A 21,756-nucleotide genomic window follows, 5' to 3' on the forward strand; every position below is an offset into this window, starting at 1 on the left:
TGATGGAGAAAGCACTGACCACCAAAGAAAAGGTTAATGGTTCGTTTGTTTCAGGTTTACGAGCATCTGTCCTTCAAAAGACACCCTGCATAGAGTGAAAAGATAAGCCAGCGGGTGGAGAGAAGCCCGGATCTGGGTGTCTGGCAAAGGACTCACTGCCGTGCTCTTTTTAAGGAAAGCAAACAAACTAACATTCCTGTGGATGAGAAGAATAGCAAGGAAAAACCTGACCTCAGTGGGGCTGAACGAAACAAATCATTCTAACAGCAAAGAAGCAGTCGACATTAGTTACCGTGAAAGTACAAAGTGAGGCCACCACAAGAGCAGCACATGCGGCAACATGAAAAACGTAGAGATGGCTGCTAAGACCAAACGTGGGCTTTTAAGGAAGAGAAGCAGCTGCCTGTGGGAACGCTGATAGTCACCATCAACTTGGAAAATTCTCTGCCAGCTCTGTGTATGAGGCGTTATGTATGTATGTGTGCATGCTTGTATGTGCATGATCGGGCATGTAAGTTTCTGTGCACATGCCAATGGAGGTCAGGGGTCAAGATCTCCTGTCTTCTCTGTTTGTTCTCTGTCTTATTTTGTTTTTAGAAAGTCTTTCATTTAACCTGGAGCTTACCATTTTGGTTAGAAGGACTGGCTAGTGAATGGAGGATTCCCTTATACACACGCCCTGTCTCCTCCTGCCCTGCACTGGGATTATAAGTGTGTGTCTCTTTGCCCAGCATTTTTATTTCCAATATGGGGATCCAAACTCATGTCTTCATGCTTGCAAATCAAACACTTTACCAAGTGAGCCATGTCCCCAGGCCCCCCCTAACAGCACTTATTGAAGATACTCATTCCCTATGATTGAGCAACTCTACTGGAGGTATAGACAAAAAGACTCATAAAAATGGTCCCGAATCCACTCTGTAATAGCCAAAAGGTAAAATTCACATCAAATACCTATGAACAGGGAAATGAGCACATAGACGGTGGTACATATAGTCCTGCTGTGGAGTACTACAGACCCATGAAGATAAACGAGTCATGGTGTATGCAGCAACATGGATGAGCCTCACAAACATGATAACCAGAAAAGAAATCAAATCAAAAAAGTATCAAACTCCAAATCACACAGTTCACCTCTGATCACAGCAGTCTCTAAAGAGAAGCAGGGGCTTAGCTAGTTGTGGGTCAGAGCAGACTTCAAAGATTCCAGCACAATCTTCGTGTCATAAATTGCAATTACAATGACACATTTGCACACTGTGTGGTGTCCATGACAACCCAAATCAATGTGTGGTGATTACACACTTCAATGAGTTATAGCCTTATATTACCATCGTTCTCTCTATACATGTTAGCCTTTAATAATATTTTAATGGCTTAGCTCTGCCTAACTACCACATCATAAAAACACTAAACCAGATCCAATTCAGAAGGACTAAAAGAGATCCATGCTAAATGTAAGAAAGCCAGTCTCCAAGGTTACATAGTATATGATTCTGCGTATCTCACTGTCTTACAGAGACAACACTTTGGAGAACAGATCTGTGTTGCCAGGAGTCAGAGACTGAGCATGGGGAACAGAGCGTCTATAAAGAAGTAGCCCAGAGAATCTCTGATGGGACAGTGTTTCCAGAAACCATACAAGATGCAGCTGCACAGTCCTGCATGCACACACACACACACACACACACACACACACACTCACACACACATATGCATACACACACATATATGCACACACATGCCCATGTACACACACATATATACACACATATGCACATGCATGTTACACATACACATGCATGATGCATGTACATGCACACACACATACATGCACACACACATATATGCACACATGTCCATTACACACACATATATACGCACACATGCACATGCATGCTACACACACACATGTATGCACATGCACACATATACATGTATAGCTGGCAGAATCTGAATATCTGAACATGGTCTGTCCTTGTCCAAGTTAGTTTCTTGACTCTATTATTTTACTATAGTCATGTAAAGTATCCACACTGGTAGGGGCAGAGGGAAAGGTAAATCAGACCCTTCTCCTGGTACTTTTTTTTTGGTAACTTCTTGTGAATCTACAGTTATTTCATACAAAACACAAAACAAAACCTGTTTCTTAAAGAAGATTTTAAAAGATAAAACTTCTTCACCTTGAACTCAGGATGACTTGTGTCCCATAAAACTCTCAATTACTTGAATTGTCTTAGAGTTCAGAGAATTCTGGTTGAAAAATTTTGTAACCACTCCCAGACTTGCCCTAGAAGCCTGAGACTCACAAAGGGAAAAACACTTGAACCTATTACCAGATGTGGAGGAACAGCTACCATGTGTGAGTCAAATGGAAGCAGGAGAAAACAGCTCCTGTGTGTGCCCCAACTTTAATTCCAGGATCTGTGGCAGCTAGAAAAGTAGATGATTTCTGATAATCTTCTCGTGTGACTTCCTGGAGCAGGCAAATGCCTACACATTCTTCCAGTCAAGTTTCCACAAGGATCCTTCCCTAAATTCTTAGGAAATGTTGGAACAGAAATGGTTAGGTAAGTTATCCCAACACCAAAAAAGAAGACTGCTGGTGACCACTCAGCAAGTTGGGCCAGTGGCCTGGGTGTGGATGTTTGGTAACAGACCAGCACACAAATCACTCTGTTTATTCTATCAGTCCCACAAGGCATGTGGGTCAGCCTAAAGTCAAGTAGCTTTCAACTTTGGGAAGGGGACTGGAAAGTCACATAGCAAAAGCTGTGGGCACAGAAAGAGGTGGAGACGTAGATAAGTGTTCAAGCAGCCTCGTAGCTGATCATAGAACACCACCCAGAGTGTACCTGGGATGCCTCACCAAACTGGTATAGCACTTTAGCCACATAACAGCTAAGCACACATTTGTCTTGGGAAAGTTCTTCAGGCACAATTTCCTTGGCTAAGGGAGTCATCCATCCACCTACAGCACATTAGGGGACAGGATCTCTAGAGCCCATCACCTCACAAAAAAAAAAAAAATGTATGAACATGCGCAATGGCCAATACCTTGGACTTGATATAGTAGATATGTGGGCCACCTCAATCTTCTGTCACATCTCTAGCCAGGCTCCTAACATGGTCTAAGGAGATGGATTCCAGGTCCAGAGGTGTGTCTGCAACCCAGCCTTGATCAACACTATCCTACAGAAGTCCCCAAAGACTTCAGACACTTTTAAGGTCTCTGTCATTTGTCTTCAGTGCAAACCTTCTAGTCAACACCCACAGTCTCTCTTTCCTTTCCTCCGCTATGCAACAGGGAGCCATTATTCTTCCCTTTCCATGTTCTCATCCATCATTCCTTTAAAAAATATAGGATAATCTCACAGGCTAATATGATAGGATATTCCTTGAACTGAAGATGTAATAGCTGCCTGTGAGGTGAGTGACCCCATCCACGAGGGCAAATCAAGAAAATAAGCTTGCCAGTGGGGGCATTTGTGACAGAAAAGAGGAAATGCCATGTGAACACTGCATGTGTGCATGTGTGCATGCATTTCTGCATATGTGCATGTATGTGTGCACATTTTGTGTGCATGTGCATATGTGTGTGTGTGTGTGTGTGTGTGTGTGTGTGTGTGTGTAGAAATGGACCTCAAAAAAATCTTTCTGAAATGCCTCCCCCATTTTAATAACTTCTAATTCTGAGAAAGAGAAATTAAGATGATCCAACCCACCCCTTCTGCTGAAGCTACTAAGAGAAAATCTGGACAAAATATGTTTTAAAATATGTTTGAAAGCACTCAAGCATTCACCAGACACTGAAAAAAACCTCAAGTACAGATCGGTTGGCAGCAAAATTCCAAAGTGTTCCTGCAGCTCACACTCGGCAGTGACCTCAGCCTGGTGGCATATGCGCCCCATAAAGGAACGGCTGATAGTCACTGACAGATAAGGAGGCAAAGGGGAGACTGTCCTAGTTTCATCTTTCGTCACTATGATAAAATACTCTGACCAAGGATGACTTAAAGAAGACACAAGTTTATCTAGCTGCCACTGTGGAGTTCAAGGTGGCAAGAATTGAAAGCCATGGGTCACATCACATGCACGGTCAAGAGCAGAGAGAAATGGACACATTCGTGCTTACTTAGACTTACTTAAAGTTTCCTCATTTTTAAACAGTGCAGGACCCACTGCCTAGGGAATGGTGCCTCTCATGGTGGGCTGGGTCTTCTCAAATCAATTACTTAATTAGAACAATTCCCCACAGATAGACCCACAAGGTTAACCCAAAGTAAATAATCCTTCGTGTGGCCTCTCTTCCTAGGTAATATTAGATGGGGTCAAGTTCATGAATAAAACCAACCATTGCAGATGCTAAAAAACCTGACTCAACACGAGGTCAGAGTCACAGCCCTAGCTACACACTGTGCACTCAACACACGCTCCCAAGGGTCAAGGTCTTTTCCCTGGGTACCTCAGTTTCCATCTCCAGACAGAATAGACATAAATGACTGCAGGAGCTCCTAAGGATTGGCTTCTCTTTGTTTGGATCGTGCTGTCAGTCAGAGCAGTGATTTCTTTGATGGCAGGTTGTTGGTTAGGCACACGGCCCCAAGCCCTGTCATTCATTGTGCCAAAGAGAATGTGCAACTTCCCTGGTGACGGTCACCTCTGTGGCACAGCTCAGGAGTAGATGTGGCAGCTGAGAGCGAGTCCTGTGCAAACCTGCAAAATGTTTGGCTACTTTTTCATCTGCTGTTATTTCTAAGCAAAAAGTCAGTAATCCTGGAATCTTTCATTCCCAGTGCTGTTTTGCTACATAACCCTGGCCACAGTCCCCTCCCTTACTCTACAAAATGGAGGAGGAGGAGAGGGGAGGGGAAGGAGGAGGGGGAGGAAGAGAAAGAGGAATCGGAGGGAGGAGGATGGTAGTGGTAATAGTACCCACAGTGCTCAGCAGAGTGCCTAGAAAGGTCAGACATTGAGCAAAGGATCTAGCTAGTATCATATACACTTAGTAAATTGTCACTATTATTAATATTAGCAGAAAAGTTGTGGGACATAAAACCATGCCAGGAAGTTTGGTAAGGTATAACAAGTGGAGACCCAGAGACTCAGTGGGCACACACCTGAGACTTAGGTGACTCCCAGCTCCCGGCCGGACTCCTGACTTGGAACATGTGCCATGCTTCTCACATAAGAGACAAGAGATCAAGAGAGAGATCTCCATGCTAATGAGGAACCTAGAGGCCCAGAGGACATTGCCAATAAGATTCCCTTCCCAGACATTCCTCCTTGCAAAAGGTGTTTAATCTCAGGCTCACCCTGAGAAGTGCGGTATGGTCCACCATGACAATAAATCATTTGGAATCACAGACTGTCTCTTCTCACTGGGATCTACCTGTGGGAAGTCATGGAGAAGGCCTTTGTCTACAGAGCTACAGTCTAATCTCCTGCAGAAGGCCTCTCTGTACTCCCAGTCACAACTGCCACCAAGACGTCCTCTGTCAAGCAAAGGACAGTCTCTATGGGACCAGCTGGAGCTCCCTTCCCTTGCACCTCTGCTCTACTACCATCACCACCCCTGCCCAGCTCCCTGCTCCAGGGCTAGACCCAGCCTCTGGGCCCCCACTATGTTCTCAGCTCTTCCACAACTCCCAGCAGTGCCTGGATGTCCAAGAGCCTGAGAACCTCAGAACTCCAGGCCTGTTGCAGGCCCAGGGACCCCCAACCAGCCCCAATCTTCCCACCCAAGAGCTATCTATGTGCTAGTACTTCCCAACAGCCTCTTTCCACCCCGTGGCTGCTTGGGGTAAGCACAGTCAAACTCTCCACATTCTGCCTCCCCAAGTGGCCGTGCCCTGTGGCAGAGCCACCACAGGACACACAGCCCTACAGAAAAAAAAAAAAATGATCCTGAATATTGAAGTTTGGAACAATAAAGATATGATAATAGTGACAAAAAGTTAAGAATATTCATAGCTGCAGCTAAGAGGTTAGTACTCCTCTGTGAGTCTAACTAATAACACCGAACATTCTTTTTAAAGATTTATTTATTTATTATCTATAACTATGCTGTAGCTGTCTTCAGACACACCGGAAGAGGTCATCTGATCTCATTACAGATGGTTGTAAGCTACCATGTGGTTGCTGGGAATTGAACTCAGGACCTCTGGAAGAGCAGTCAGTGCCCTTAACCACTGAGCCATCTCTCCAGCCCCCATCCTTTTTCTATAATTTGGGGGTTTGGTTTTAGGGCTTGTTTGAGACAGAATCTCATAGATGCCAGACTGTTCTCCAACTTTCTATGTTGCTGAGGATGACCTTAAATTCCTGATCCTCCAGCCTCTATTTCTTTAGTGCTGGTCATTTAGGTGTGCACCATCACATCTGGTGTGTGCTGTGCTAGGATGAAACCTAAGGCTTCGTGTATGCCCGGAAACTACTTAATCAATCAAACTATGCACCCAGCCCTACCACTGAACACACTAGGGTGAGGAATTACACAACAGAAAGTCTCATACGGCTGCATGACGTCAGGACTTGTACTGCAGAATCAGTGACCCCAGAGACAATGTGTTGCGTCGGGAGACAAGAAATACACAACCAAAGCTGTCGGCAGCAAAGAGATCACAATAATACGGACTTCCAGGAGGGATAGTCTAAGGGAAAGGACAGGAAATTTGGAAGTGACTCGAGCAATTTAATCATGAAAATCTTGATAAGACACTAATGCCTCCCCTAGAAAATTTTGAGCTGCTGAGATATCTGCAGAATAACTAAGAACGATCCAGGTCCAGACAATCACCCTACAGGGTATCTGTGACCAAGCAGCCATGAGAGCTGCCTGTACTCACTACGGGCAGATGACAGAAGAGGGTCAAGGACCCTCCAAGATCTTCACTTACTCTCTCTGACATCCTCACGAACCACAGGGACACCATGGTCATCGCGGGCAGCTTTCTCAAGATTCTTGCTCCTTCTGCCTTTTCTGTTGCTATTTTTACCTAGAAAGGAAAGGAAAGGAAAATGATATTACTGTGTGGATCAGAGGAGCCTCTGGGTGTGGGAACTCACGGTCTTCTCCTGCAGAAAACTGTTCCTAGCTTTGCTCCCCAGTCCCCAGAGCCTTGGCTGGTAAGGAGTCTGTGGTTAAAGAAGATGCTCAGTGTGTATAGAGGTAACCACCCCTCACAGACCTGTGTACAACTACACATTGTTAAGTACTGTAAGTCTACAAAATGCTGCTGAGCCTCCGTGGGGCACTAGGAATAATAGCAGGAACTGGAGGTCAAAGCTGGACTTGGACATCAAAGCTAACATGTTCCCTATGCTGAGCTCTCATATCCAATTCTTCTAAGGCCCAGGGCTTGTGAACCTGTGAGTGAGTCTCTTGCTCACTAACTGGGGAGTAACCTGGGAGCCTAATGTTCACCTTCCATTTTCTCCTCACATTGTCCCCTCACCTCGGTTATACCAACACTTGGCATAAATTGTCTCCTTCATGGGCACGCCCATCCCTCTACTCTCAAGCTGATTGGCTCCTTTCCATCTTTCCAGTCTCTGCTCTGGCATCAACCTAACTCCCTTTCCTGATCCCCCACTTCCATCTAATCCTCCTTGGAGGGGCTCTGATAGCATCTGCCTAGAGTCAAGTTGCCTCTAAGCAAAGTCTAATACAGGGATTTGATTGAAGTGCTGAGGAGAAGGGAGGGAAAGTGAGATCCAGTCAGGGAAGGTTTAGCTAAGCAAGACTGTCGAGCTCAGATCATCACTCACTTGTAGTTTTAAGAGCAAGAATGCCATACAGAAAGCCCCTACTTGGGAAGGCCTCTGTATAAAAGACTAGCCAACTCAGGTATGGGGGGTACAGCCTTCCAGAGCATGAAAGACATGTGAGCCATTGTCCAGGCTTGTACCTGGGAGACACATACACCCAGGATACCCCCAGGGCCACCAGTCTGACCTCTCTACTTCATTCCCTCCTCAATAGAAGAGCCTGCCATACAGGAAGTTAGAGCAAGGACAATCAAGGTGCAAAAGACAGCTCTTGTCCCTGTCTGGCCAGCATTATCTTGATGCCCACACATCACTAATACTGCCTCATTTGCTAACAGCTACCAGGGGCAGCGGGCTCTAAAATGTATAAGACATGTTCACTGCAAGGAACATTTTACAGTTGGGGACATGACGGCCTAGGTCAGTGGTTCTCAACCTTCCTAACACTGTGACCCTTTAATGCAGTTCCTCATATAGTGGTGACCCCCAACCACAAAGTCATTTCTGTTGCTACATCATAACTATAATCTTGCCACTGTTACGAATGCTAATGTAAATATCTGCTGTGTGACACACCCCAAAGGTGTCTCGACCCACACGTTGAGAATTGATGGCCTAGAGTGAGGAAGAGGGCTCCCCACCAAGGTCACTGACAGCCAGGAAGTAACAGAGCTAGTGACCAACTAACTCCAAGGGGCCTTCCCTGCCAGCACAAAGGCTTCTTCCATAGGCCCTCCCTCCCCCCAGAACAAGAAAGACACCATATGCTCTGTACAGATGAAAGAAGAAAGAGAAGTGGGAATAGCGTTCAGAGAAGGAGCCAGAGTCTGATCAGCATCTCCATCTGGGCCGCGTGACAACGGAGAATTCCTTAAAAGTAGCAAACTGCAGCGCTAATGCCGGCCACATGTTCTATTCTGGTCTGCGGTGATAAATATAATTCCTCTGGCTTAATAGAAAACTATTTTTCCCCTTGCTACACAAGGAGCTTACAGTAGCAACCCTCCACCAACCCCAAACTGAAAAGCCCTTTGCTTCCCTGCAGTCTCTGCTTCCCTGGGAAATTCCAGGCTGGAGGGCTCTGCACTCCCCGTGAAGAGGGGAGCTGGCCAGGGCGCTGGCAGTTCTTACATGATTCTTGGTAAGAAACCCATGGCAGGAAGGAAAAAGAGCCACATGAGGATCTCTTGGTAGCTCTCCAGTAACACAATCTAAACATCTCTCTCTCGGAAATGTATCCTGCAGTTCGTGTGTGTGCGTTTTGTGGATGGCCACTTGTGTGACATGTGTTAGGGTACGCAGAAGGTTTGTACACGGGCATGTAGATGTCAGAAGACTCATCCACTGTCCACCATTTTTTTTTCCATTTTAAACAGTGTGTCTCACTTACCTGGAACTTGCCAAGCCTGCTGAACAAATGCACAGCCATCCTCCTGCCTCTGCTTCTCCAGGACTAAGATTGTTTTAACTATTATTTTAACATGACACCTGATCTGGATCTGACCTGAAGCCCCCTCCCTGAGGACCAGTTTTTGTGGTATCAGAAGGTGTCATGCAGGCTCCCAAGGAAGAGAAGCAAATAACAGTCCTCCTACCTGGCTCTGCGGACAGTGATCCACAACAAAGGCCAGCACAGCATAGTAGAGGCCCTAAGGGTGCAACAGTGGTACCTTAGCAGTAACTAACAACTGTCTATGGAACTTAAAACCTACTCAGGCCTGGTGCTTGAAACCTAGCTACCTACTCCTACTCGGGGCTAGGTGAAGACATTGATCTTGAAGAGAACCTACACCAGCACCTTATTAAACCAGCACAATCCCTAACAACATTCTAAAGATTGTCCCCATACCCACAGATAAATGTAGCTCTCACCCCTCATCAAAGAAACTTCTCTTTGCAACAGATAAACACTATCACAGACAACTATGACCAGTCAAAATGCAGGAAACAAGGGATTATGTGATGCCCGGTCCCAACTGATAGGTTACAACATAATTCCTACACCTAAGGTTCATGGATCATTGCAGAAAAGGAGGGAGAAAGATTGTGAGGGTCAGAGGAACAGGACATTTTCTGTGGTTGGGTCTTCTGGAAATATGAGAGAGACATCCATGAAGTCTTACCAATTTGGCTGGCTAAACAAGACCTGAGCAATGACATCATCAGTGAAAGAAGACATGAGCAATGACATCATCAGTGAAGAAGACATGAGCAATGACGTCATCAGTGAAGAAGACATGAGCAATGACGTCATCAGTGAACGAAACCTGAGCAATGACGTCATCAGTGGATATTCTAATATGAAAAGGGCAAGCTCAAGAGGCCTCAATTCCAGACAAAGAACTTTAGGCAACGAGGGAATGCTGAGAGCAGGAGAAATGGTTCTCCAATGAAAAGGCTTCCAAATGGTTAACCAATATCAAGTGGTCAGCCCCGAGATCATAAACATACAGATAACACTGTACAAACTGAGCAGGTTGTAGTTATGTTTTTAGGGGTGTGTGTGTGTTTAAATGTATATATGTATAGAGAAAAGCCATGAATTTGAAAGAGTAAGGGGATGCATGGAAGGGGGTGGAGGAAAGAAAGCGGGAGGAGAAATTATTTAGTCATATTATTATTTCAAGAAAGAATAAAAAAGAATTCCTTGCTCTATACAGAAAGGAGCAGGAAATGGACCAGGCACAAGGAGGGGGATGCTGAGGACAGTTAGTGTCCGAGGAAACAGGGTATGGAGTGGAATGAATCTGAGAATCAGTGCAGCATTTAGATGACACACTTGCTTCCAGCCGTGGGTGACCTCAGTGGTCTGGTAGAGAGAGGACACTGAGGGCCACCAGGGAGACACAAGTGTCACTACACTAGGGCCAGGTCCAAATCAATCTACCCAGGAATGCCACCCCCCACCTCCATTTATTCTTCTGGAGTGCATGAGAAAGCAGCCTGGTGAGCTTCAATCCCCTGGGACCAGGGTACAAGGACTCAGCCGCCAAGGCAGTGACTCCGAACCCAACCTTCCCACTCTCTGTACCAATGGTTCTCAACCTGTGGGCCATGACTTTTTCACAGGGGTTGCCTGAGATTATTGGAAAACACAGATACTTACATTACAATTCACAGCAGTAGAACGTTTACAGTTTTGAAGCAGCAATGAAATAATTTTATAGTTGGGGGTCACCACTATAGACCATTAGAGGATCGAAACATTAGGAACGTTGAGAACCATCGCTCTATGCAGTCAGTCAGCCACCTTCCTGATTCTCAACCACAACCACGTCGAGTTCTTTGTCTTTGAGGAAACAGTCCAGTAACAGCGCCAGGCAGGTGGGTGCATGCAGGAGTGTGTGAGCCCTCCGCAGTGGGCTGTGCGGGGTACCCTGGGCACCTACCTGTCTGGGTTTCATTCTACTGAGATCAGGCTGAGGTAAGCAAGCATGTACTGGAGGGTTGTATTTGGAGATGGTTTCATGTGGCTTGAGGAAAGGGGCTAAGAGGAGAGAGGAGATGCCAACGACCCAAGCGCATTCGTCTGTCAGGATCTACAGACCCGGCAGGTACTCCAGGAGCAGGGGAAAGGCGACACTGCTTCCCACCCCATCAGAACCTCACACTTCAGCAGGCACTGTATTTTTTTTTTTCAGAGCTGGGGACCAAACCCACGGCCTTGCGCTTCCTAGGCAAGCGCTCTACCACTGAGCTAAATCCCCAACCCCAGGCACTGTATTTTTGACACAATCTTCCACCGAGGAGTCCAGGCTTGGAAAGTCACGTGTGCCTGTAAGGGGCGGAGTCCTGCCTTTAGCTGGCTCTGAATCCCCCTCCCCCCTCCGCAGGCTTACCAGGGAGCACCGCACATGCACTGCTTGGAGTACATAGTGCATCAGATCTGTAGCATCGGAGGCTGATTAATACATGGAGGTGTTCTTTGTCATGTCAGTCATCCACAAGAGCCAATGAGCAGCTAGATGAGAGTCAGCCTCTTAGAAATACTAATCCTTCCCACAGCCAGTCAAAGAAACCTAACTCAAAGGTTTCAGGGCTCAAGTGGCAGGGACCTGAGAGGGCCTCAGACTGCAGAGCCTGTGGACTGCTGGTGAGGCTAAGCCTATGCACTCATCCTTTTAGTGCTCTGGGACATGAAAAGGAAGCCTTACCGCAAAATCCAAAACTAAAACTGGTTTTGTCCCTGGCATGATTTGTAAGTCACAGACACAAGAAGTAGATGGGGAAACACCGTGGCTGTTTTAGAACCACGGAAGCAATCTGGCTTTCTGGATCCCTGGAAGGTCTCCACCCCCTGTTCTCGAGGCACAACTCTGATATCTGGAACCGTGGACACAGGTAGAGGGAACGGTCCAGCAGTCAGTTAACTTTGGAAAGCATTCTGGAAAGGACGGCAGTGCCTCAGGAAGCAATGATTTTTTTCCCCTAATCCATCCCTTCCCTTGGAGCTTTGCGGACAGTTGACTTGGATGAAATACTTCGGGTTTAATGCCAAAGCATATAGACTGACATCAAGGCTTTCTTGTTCTTTAAGTATGCTCCCTGGGTTTATTAAAAATCGTACCAAAATGTTGACAAAATACACTCCTAATCCTCACACTTCAGTTTTGCCCAAGACAGGGCATTTCCATCAAAGGCCGGGCTTCCCTTGCCCAAGAAGAGATGGGGCAAAGCTCTACAGGAAAGCCCTTCCCATCAGTCAGTAAGAGCTCACACAGAAAAGGCATTGTTTACAAGCAAATATGCTCAAATATTTATTTTCTTACCTTGGACATCTGGGAAATACACATACTAAATGCAAACTGGATGATTCTGGGCATAAACCTACAAACATGACCCTCTGCACACTACACATCCCAGAGAGAGTAGCTCAGGACTAGGGGGTGCCTGTGTGAGTTTGTTCTGATGCTAACACTAGGACATTCTAGCCTGGAAATACTACAAAGAAGTCAGTGGGAAATCACAATGAAAGCCTCGGAATTCCCGCCTGCTTCTAAGCCAAGGAGCCTTCGAGAAAGAAAACAAAGTATCCAAATCACTTACTCCCAGTCTTGTTTTGTTGTTTCTTTCTGCCATAGGGATGGGAAAGGCACGTGAATTATGCAGTTGTGGTCTATCAGTTGGCTACATGTTGTTTGTTTGTTTTTCGAGACAGGGTTTCTCTGTGTAGCCTTGGCTGTCCTGGAACTCGCTCTGTAGACTAGGCTGGCCTCGAACTCAGATCCACCTGCCATTGCTTCTGGAATTCTAGGACTAAAGATGTGTGTCACCACTGCCCAGCAGTTAGCTACATTCTATCCTACAAAAGGAGGGTGGCTACAACTCAAAGTCACCTTAAAGTAAGCACACCCCTAAATGCACTGGCATGACCCCATGGGGCTGATATCTTATTCTCCCTGCTGGATTAGGAACACTAGGGACCTGAAGTTCACTCCTAGGAACACAAGGCGTTTCAACTTCAGAAACTGTAGGATTCAACCAGAAACAGTTGAATAAACAGAGTTAAAAGGAGGTTGTCAATGAGGGAGACTATTCTAGCGGTCAGTACTGCCCATCCAATGAGTTGACGGCCTTGAAGTGGGAAGAGCCCATCTGGGGAGGGGTGAGGGGAAGCTGAGTAGCCACTGTCTGAACCCTGCAGTGGACAGGAATTTGCACTGTGACCATTTACTTTCCTAAACGTTCTAATATTCTAGGTCAAAGTGATGCTTAAAGAAAGACCTTGAACAGACTATGACACCAAAGTCCCCTAACTCTCAGAAAAGGACTCCACAGTCCTTTATCTTAGGGAACCCATACACACATAGAGAAGCACACACGTGAGCATACATATATATATATGTATATATATATACATACATATGCATGCAAGCGTACACATACATATGCACACGTGCATGAAGAAACTACTGAAACGCATACATATTCAAGCAAGCACATACACATACACACACAAATACATGGAGAATCTTCTTAAATGTAACATTATAACCCAATTAATGGTCTTTATAACAATCTATGCCGTGCTTTCAAAAGCCAGTGGTGATTCTCAACCCCCTGCAGATGGCTGGCAAATGTTTACAGACATTTTGTTTGTGAGGCAGAGAGGAAGGTCCCACCAGTATCTCATAGGTCAAAGCAGCATATCTTACAATACGCAGGACACCAACCCTCTCCAAGCACATGTATGCTTGGTCCAAAATGCAGAGGCTGCCGATGTTAGCAAACACACACTAGAGTTACCTAACATTTTCCATTAGTGGAAACTGAGGGATGGGTCACAGGACCTCACCCTAATATTTCTGTAAGTTCCTTTGGTCTGTAATTATTTTAAACCAAACCCTTAAGTAAATGCCTTTCAGTATTCTTCTCCATTCAGTATAGCAGGGCCCTGCTCCACTGAAAAATGGAGTACTGCTTAAGCATCCCTCATGCAAGTTCTTAGGAACAAAAGCAGTTCAGATTTCAAGGCTTTTCCCAACCGTGGAATTCATCGATGTGCCATGTACACCACACATACAGCCTGGAGGTCACTTTGAGTTAAAGCGAAGCTTTCTGGTGCATAATCACTGTGGGTACAGCGGTGTTCAGATTTTGAAACATTTCAAGTTTTCCCTTTTCAGAGTAGGTGTTCTAGTTTGCCATGACTGAAAGCAACCTGGGGAAGAAGGGGTTGATTTTAACTTACAAGTTATAGTCCATCATCAGGGGATGCTAGGGAAGGAGCTCAAGGCAGAAGCTTGAAGCAGAAACCACAGGGGAAGGCTGTTTGCTGGTTTTTCTCAGCTATCATTTTTGTATAGCCCAGGAGCACCTGCCTAAGGAGAGCACCACCCACAGTGGGCTGGGCCCTCCTACATCAGTTAGCAATCAAGAAAGTCCCCCACAGACATATCCACAGGCCAATCTGATGGAGGTGACTCTTCAATTGAGGTCCCTTCTTCTCGGGTGTGTCAAGCTGATAACCGACCATCCCAGTAGGTAGGAATGCTTGCTCAGTGGTACTCTCAGTTGGCTAAGGAGTCCATTTTCTGTTGCGGCAAATCTCCAACCCAAATAAGCCCATACAAGGAAAACACCACTCAGTTAATATGAATACAAGCTGTGTGCCGAGCTTGGGCAGATCTACCCCACTATGAGATCACTTCTAACTTGAGGTTTCTCCAGGCCACAGGCTTCGACTCCGTTTTCCTTCCACCTCCTTCTCTTCAATCTTCCTCTCTCTCCTTTCTCCCCTTTCTCCTCCTCTCCCCAAAACTTTTTAGTTCCACCTCTCTTCCACTGCCCAATCACTGGCTCTAGCCTTTATTTTACAAGTTAAAATGGGGAGAAGGTTCACATGAAGTCACCTGAGTACAAGATTCACTCATCCCAGGCAGTCCCTCTTAGGGAAGCAGAATTAGCATCAAGATACAAATAGTACCAGGACAACCCACAACATTTCCCCCTTTCTGTCCAATTAAAAGGCTCTTTTCTCTCAGATATAAATTGAGTACAACTATTACCATTCTACAATCTGTAAAGTATAAGATACACTTAATACTCAGTCCATCAATTTTGTCAATTAAATAAAGCACTCTACCATCTATCCTAACTTAAAAGACTGATAGTTCTAACCTGACTTATGTCCAGGTTTTAGATAAGCCAATTTATAGAGACTGCTGGCACCTGGACAGTGCCTCTTGGGGAAGTGGAATTATCATCAAAATACAAACAGCACCAGGGTGATCCACAGATATCAGCACATGGAATCCACAGGGCATTTCTCTGGTTGCCAAGGATAGAAGCCGAAGCTCAAAGCTAGACCAGATACCCCTTGTACCAGCCTCCTCAGGGATCTACAGGAATGTCCTCTTAGTACTCAACTCTCTCTCTCTCTCTCTCTCTCTCTCTCTCTCTCTCTCTCTCTCTCTCTAGTATCTCCTTTACCAACTCCAACTTTTAGCTCCCAGGAGGTAACAGGAAAACATTTCACTGTCTCCAAATATGATGCACATGAGCTACCTAAATCAGTTCTCTGCTTTATGCTCTGGTCCATCACTCAATCTTGTCCTCTGCTCCCACCTCTGTCCCTAGCTGGTCCTGGAACCCAGCATGCAACAGTCAGGCAGTAAACTCCAGAAGCTTACATCTAACATCCCAGAGCAGAATACCAACTTCCTTCCTCTGAAGCACATTTCTAAGGTTGGCAATTGGTTCATAAAATAGCTGACCATACAGAAAAGTGTCTTTACGACACTGTGACTGCAATGTATCAGCCACCTTACTGTGGGGTATAATCATCTTCTCTCTATGCAGTTGAAGTACACAAATTCTTCAGAGCCCCCCTAACCAAGATCATTTTAATCTAATCTAACCTAATCTCTCCCCTACTACATGCAGACCTATGCGCGCCACAGTTTTTATTGAATACACACAGGTGGGGGCGGGGGAAGATGGAGGGAGACAGAGAGGCATTAGCTTAACCTACCACAATGGATGTCACACTCACCCTAGCTGTGGAAGCTCTAAAGGCCCTACCTGACTCACTAGGAAAATGGCTGAAACAGCAGTGAACCAGGAAGCAGCTCCCTAAAGGCCTGTGAGCCTGATCCTGGTGTTCCGGGATGTGTCTTCCGTTTGGAGACAGGACCCAGGTGGCTAAGTATTCACCCGGAACAGTTAACTTCCTGTCCAGTGGCCAACCTCTGTCTGCAAGATGGCTGCCCAGAAAGCAAAGGACCCTTTTCTTGCAAATCAGATTATACCTGACTTCTCCTTCAGAGACCCCATCCTAGGCTGATAACCACTTATGCTCCAAAAAGAGAGATCCACTTTGGGGTTATAATAGTTGAGCCCTAGACATGTTAGTTGGGGGCACTGCTGAGTCTGGCTGTGACTTTCTGAAGTGTCAGGAAAGACTATAACGTCACCAGTAGGAGCGCCCAAACAATAAGTCGGCTTATTGATCAGGCCTAGTAGTCATCTCCCCCTGGGAAACACTGGCCTGTCCCTTCCATTATCTATTTTCCTGACATTCCATGTTCTATGCCTATGTTGATTACCTCCCCGAAGTTACACATTCCGTGAGGACCTGGGAGGAGCAGCCTGTTTGTCTTATGTTCTCTCTCCCCGGGGCTTCCGTGCCTAACACTTGGTGCTGGGCAGACACTTAGAGACCATATGTGGTGTGGATGAAGAGCTCCCATATAACAAGCACACCTCCAAGTTCAGGGCACACCAAAGGATGCTAGGAGAGGTTTTGGCAGTGTCAGACCCAGTAAACTACAATGGCAGGCACTCTTCTATCTGGGGGCGAAGCAATTGAGGCTCCAAAAGTAGAACTCAAGTTCCAGGCTCCAAAATGGTAACCCTAAGACTGGTAAGGCAGGCTTTCGGTTCTCCCAGGCAGAACAATGACAAGATGTTACCTCTCCTGTAGGAGCCGAAGTCTCCTCATCTGTAATGTGACAAGGTTAGCCATCTGTCAGAGCCAGGACGAGAACTAAAGGAGACCACGGGGCACTACCAAAAATCAGCATCTCATCCCACCCCTTCATGCTGAGCCATGGCAGCCTTTCTATGTCTTAATCCCCATCAACCCCTAGAGAAAGAGGGGAAGTCTCTATGGTTCTGTTTGGGTTTGCCCAACCTTCGGAACTGTTCATGGCAGAAGGCAGGGACTCAGCCATATACGAGGGTGGTACTCAAACAGGGTTCAAGAGTGTCTGAGGCTTCCCTGGCCACCCTGCCTGGTGACTTTAATATCTGTCCTACCAAATGAAAGCCACTTCTGAGCCCAGAGCTCTGTGGTCTGGCACACGATTCCTTTCAGGCAAAGACACTGCAAGGCCATAGAATTTAGTCACTGTCCTGCTGGCTTCCCTTGTTATAAAATAGTGGGCACTGAGCAATCACTATCTAAAACAGTTAAGAGAAACTCCTCTTCACGGGTTTGTGATAAAGGCTGGACCAGAAGAAAGTGAGGATGGATTTGAGATTGGTCCAAGGAATGGATAGAGCACTCCAGGCTGCCAGGAACTCAGAGCTTTCCAGGGCTCCTGTAGTCTGCCCTTTCCAAGAAGGCAGAATCTTGGCTGCTGCAGGGACCAAGAGTGATCCAAAGTCTGAAACTGGGACTGTGCCATCCTGTGAATAGTGGGTTTAAGGGGCCCATAGACAGGGGGTGGAGGGAGCTGAGAAGGGGCACTGCCGGCCAAGGCCATCTGCCAAATGACACCAGCCAGGCACGTGCCCATTGATAAAATCAGTCTGAAGAAAACACCTCTGACTGGTGCAGAGCAGGAAGAAACAACAGATGCCTCCTTCGCCTGTGCCTGCGGAGCATCAATCCTAGGACACCGGGCTGCTCCCCCAGGCAGCTTCCCAAAGAGCACCATTCTGTTTCTGCCTGAGGGGGACAGGGAGAGAAAGCTGGGCTGAGCTCAGATGCAGTCTCTAGTGAGTAGAACCGGCACCACAGGCTTTGGCTGGGCTCACTCAAGAAAACATACTGGAAGCCAAGTGTCCCCTGGAGTGCCCCTTAGGGCTGCCCGAGGCAAAAAGTTACCTGGTGGAGGCGTCTCTGCAACTAACTTCTCCCTCTTGGGAGCCTTTTTGGGCTTAGTGGCCTTCTTGGGCTTCCTGGGCCCCTGCTGGTGCGGCTCCTGCTGTTCCTGCTCCTCCACCCGTAGGTCCTCATGCTGTGAAGGCGAGAAGAGCTCCGGCTCAGGCTCTGGCTCCCCATTCTCATAGTAGCGCCCGCGCCTCCAGAGCTCCTGGCTGTAATAGTCAGGCTCCTCGAAGGCTTCGCCCTGGGCTCTGACTCCAGCCAGGGCCACTGCCACAAGTGCCAGGGCCACCGCGGGGAAGGCGGTCCCCAGACGGGCCATGCCCGCTCTATCCCGCAACCCGGGCTGAGTCGCGTCCCGGTCCCCGGGAGCAGCAGGCGGGCTACAAATGATGGCTATGGCCCGGGACGGGGGCGCGGGCGCTGCAGCGGGTGCAGATGATGGGTGGGACAGGCCGGACGGGCGGGGCTGGGCCGGAGTGGGGCGGGCAGGGGCGCGCCCAGGAGAGGCTAGGCGCCGGCAGACCCGCCCTCTCTCTTGCCCAACAGGGCCTCTCTAGCAGGTGTTGGAGGCCACTAAAGATTGTCACCAGCCTTCCTTGCATTTCTAAGAGGCCAGTGTTTTTTCCTACTGGGCACCCCTCCTGCAGAGGTAGGGCATTATGATATTAGGGAAGTACAGAACTGTGCCTTCCATTCCTTCATTTTGCAGAAGAACAAATCTGAGATAAGACTGGCCTGAAATGCTACGGTGATAACCAGCAGGCTGCCCACCATTCTTGCTGCCCCAGCCCAAGCAGGAATCCCAGATTCCCTGGGTGAAGTTTCCTGAGAGTAAAGCCTAAGGGTCTGGGGACCCCTTCTGCCTACCCTCCAGAGTGTGGTTCTGGAGTAGAGGTTGGAGCCAGCTGAAGACGACTATCTCCTAAATTACAAGAGGGCATGTGGCTCTTGCAAGAATCAGGTTTCTCTAGAGAACCCTGGTGTCACTTCCCTTTGCTCAAGTGCCTCCCACCTTTACCCAGCATGCCTTAGTTTTTTTCTTAGTCTTCTCTTAGTGGAGCAGAAGGAAGGCAGTGGCCCCAGCTTCTCTCTGGGCTGGGAGGCTGGGGAGCCAAGCTCGGCATCAGTGTTTATAGCTCCTCTGACAGATTGAGGCAGGTTTAAAACAAGAGACTCGCTGACTCACAGGTTAAAGGTCTGAGGCAGCGGCACCTCGCTGTGTGTGTAGTGGTGGCTGAGGGACTCATTTGTTGCCCTGAGAGCTGGAGGGGAGGACAGAGGCGGGGTTCCTATCCATTCAGTGTATCCCTAAAGTCAGGTCCTAGCTGTGGTACACATGGGGTTCTGTATATTTCCTGGCTTTTAGCTGTGACTGCTTTGGCAGCTTGCTTTGTGTACTTTCTAGAGCCTACCTCGGGTCAAAGCAAGTTGTACCTTCAAATCGCCCCTATTTTTCTCTCTCTCCACCTAAGGGAGAATATACTCCACTTTTAAACGCTTGTAAGATTAGAGGAGGCTCCGAAATGATCCAGAACTGGCCTCAGTCTACTCCATGTGTTTAATTCACAGGTTCTAAAGATTCAGTAGAGTTGCCGCCAAGGGGCCAGGGTGCCTGCCACCCACAAAGACAACTGTCTGTCAGTCTGTCCCTGAGGGCCTGGAATATGATCCAAGGATGCCTCTGGGATAGATCTAGGCATTGGGATAAGGCTTCTGCATTTACCTAGGAGATGGAATCACAGGCCTGAGGTCCCCTACGTCAGCTGTTAGCCAGCTCAGCTGTTACTCTTTGCCTCACTCCTCTGTCCTCACTGTTCCCATCCAGGCCACCCAGCCGCCCGTTGGATTGCAGTTTTAGGATCTCCCAGGTGGAAGGGTATTACAAGAGGAAATTGTAGCTGACACAGGGTCCACGGGAAGATGGCTGGAGAACTAGGATACTTGGGAATCAAGATCCAGGAGAGTTCTCCAGTGTAAAAAAAAGTATCTCTCCTCCCCTGGCTTTAGAAGAAGCCATTGGTTTGGGCTGGATCCCATCCACTCTACTCTGTACGTTCCCTGAGTTTACTTACAGGGGTTGTCCTATCAGCCACTGCAGACAAGAAAGCAAGTCCCAGGGATCTGCACAGAGAAGAGAGGCTTCATCCGCAAGACACACTCCTAAAGTCCCAACTAACCAGATGAAGACTAGGTAGAGATCTGTTTAGAGTCCTGGCGAAAAGGACCATATGCATTGTGTCCAGGCCAGGTGATCTGGCTGGAGACAGACACCAGGCTCAAACAGACTTGGAAACCTCCGATTCACTAGGTTCAAGTGCTTTTCACGTGATTCTGATGGAGCTGAACTGTAACACTACCCTCCATTTGAAATCTACAGAACAGCTGAGGACAAAGTCAACCTCAGTCATGTGGCAAACTGGTAATGGTCCAGGTACAATCTGCTCGAGCCAGTAGTTAAAGTATAGAAAATCCTGGTACCCTGGATCTCTAAGTTCTGGGACCATTTTATATCTTCCCTTGGTAACTACAAGGTCAACAATGGAGCATGCACCTGCCCTGCCCTGTCCAGGGAGCTTCCAGGGAATGTCCCCATCTGAAGGAGCGTCTCTCCAAATCCCTAGAATCAGGAAGTGAGCCCTACTCCCTCTGCTCTCACTGCTAATGCCTGCTTGTTTGTTTTCCCCAGAGAGATGCATAATTAGAGCAAGCAGGACAAACAGAGCAGAGACTGCTTGTTCAGAGCCAGCTCTGCAGAGTGACAGCCAGCAGCACCTCACTCCTTGCCTCTCCCCATCTCCGGGGATACTCACTTGCAAATCTGTGCCATCAGGTCAAAGGTCACAAAATACAGAGAGGAGAGCAAAGCTGAGTTTATTATTCTCTCTTGCCACTGCTTGCCTTCCACTGCCTGCCTGTCTGCTGGAAGGCAAGGTCTCTGCCAAGACGCCGTCTCAGCTGCCCCGATTAAGTCTCTCCTTTCATCCATGTGACAGCTATCAGAAAGGCCATTTTTCTTTCAGTTTTTGTTGTTTGGTTGTTTGGTTGGTTGGTTTGTTGCTTTTGTTGTTCTTTTGGTGGTAGGGAGTGTTGGTTGGTTGGTTGGCTGGTTGGTTTGTTGCTGCTTTTGTTGTTGTTTTGGGCGGGGGCAGTGGTTGGTTGGTTGGTTGGTTGGCTGGCTGGCTGGCTGGCTGGTTGGTTGGTTGGTTGGTTGGTTGGTTGGTTGGTTGGTTGGTTGGTGGGTGGGTTAGTTGGTTGGCTGACTGGCTGGCTGGCTGGCTGGCTGGCTGGCTGGCTGGCTGGCTGGCTGGCTGGCTGATTGGTTGGTTGGTTGGTTGGTTGGTTGGCTGGCTGGCTGGCTGATTGGTTGGTTGGTTGGTTGGTTGGTTGGTTGGTTGGCTGGCTGGCTGGCTGGCTGGCTGGCTGGCTGGCTG

General features: G+C 47.5%; 1 protein-coding gene across 4 annotated transcripts in view; it reads right to left on the reverse strand.

Moving 5' to 3' along the window:
* The window catches only part of Cpxm2 (carboxypeptidase X (M14 family), member 2), a 110,427-nt gene extending 91,647 nt beyond the window's left edge, over positions 1-18,780 (reverse strand). For 3 of the 4 annotated variants that reach the window (XR_015687179.1, XM_087659841.1, XM_087659842.1), the window contains exons 1-2: positions 18,323-18,732; positions 6,900-6,998 (exon numbers count right to left, since the gene is read on the reverse strand). Coding sequence is in view for 3 of the 4 variants with exons in the window: in XM_087659841.1 (XP_087515967.1) it covers positions 6,900-6,998; positions 18,323-18,644 (421 nt within the window). In the remaining variant the exon portion in view is untranslated. 4 annotated transcript variants of the gene reach the window in all.
* Between the last annotated feature and the right edge of the window lie 2,976 nt (positions 18,781-21,756).

This window comes from Rattus norvegicus, chromosome 1 (genome assembly GCF_021556685.1).
Source record: "Rattus norvegicus strain SHRSP/BbbUtx chromosome 1, alternate assembly SHRSP_T2T, whole genome shotgun sequence".
Lineage (NCBI taxonomy): Eukaryota > Metazoa > Chordata > Mammalia > Rodentia > Muridae > Rattus > Rattus norvegicus.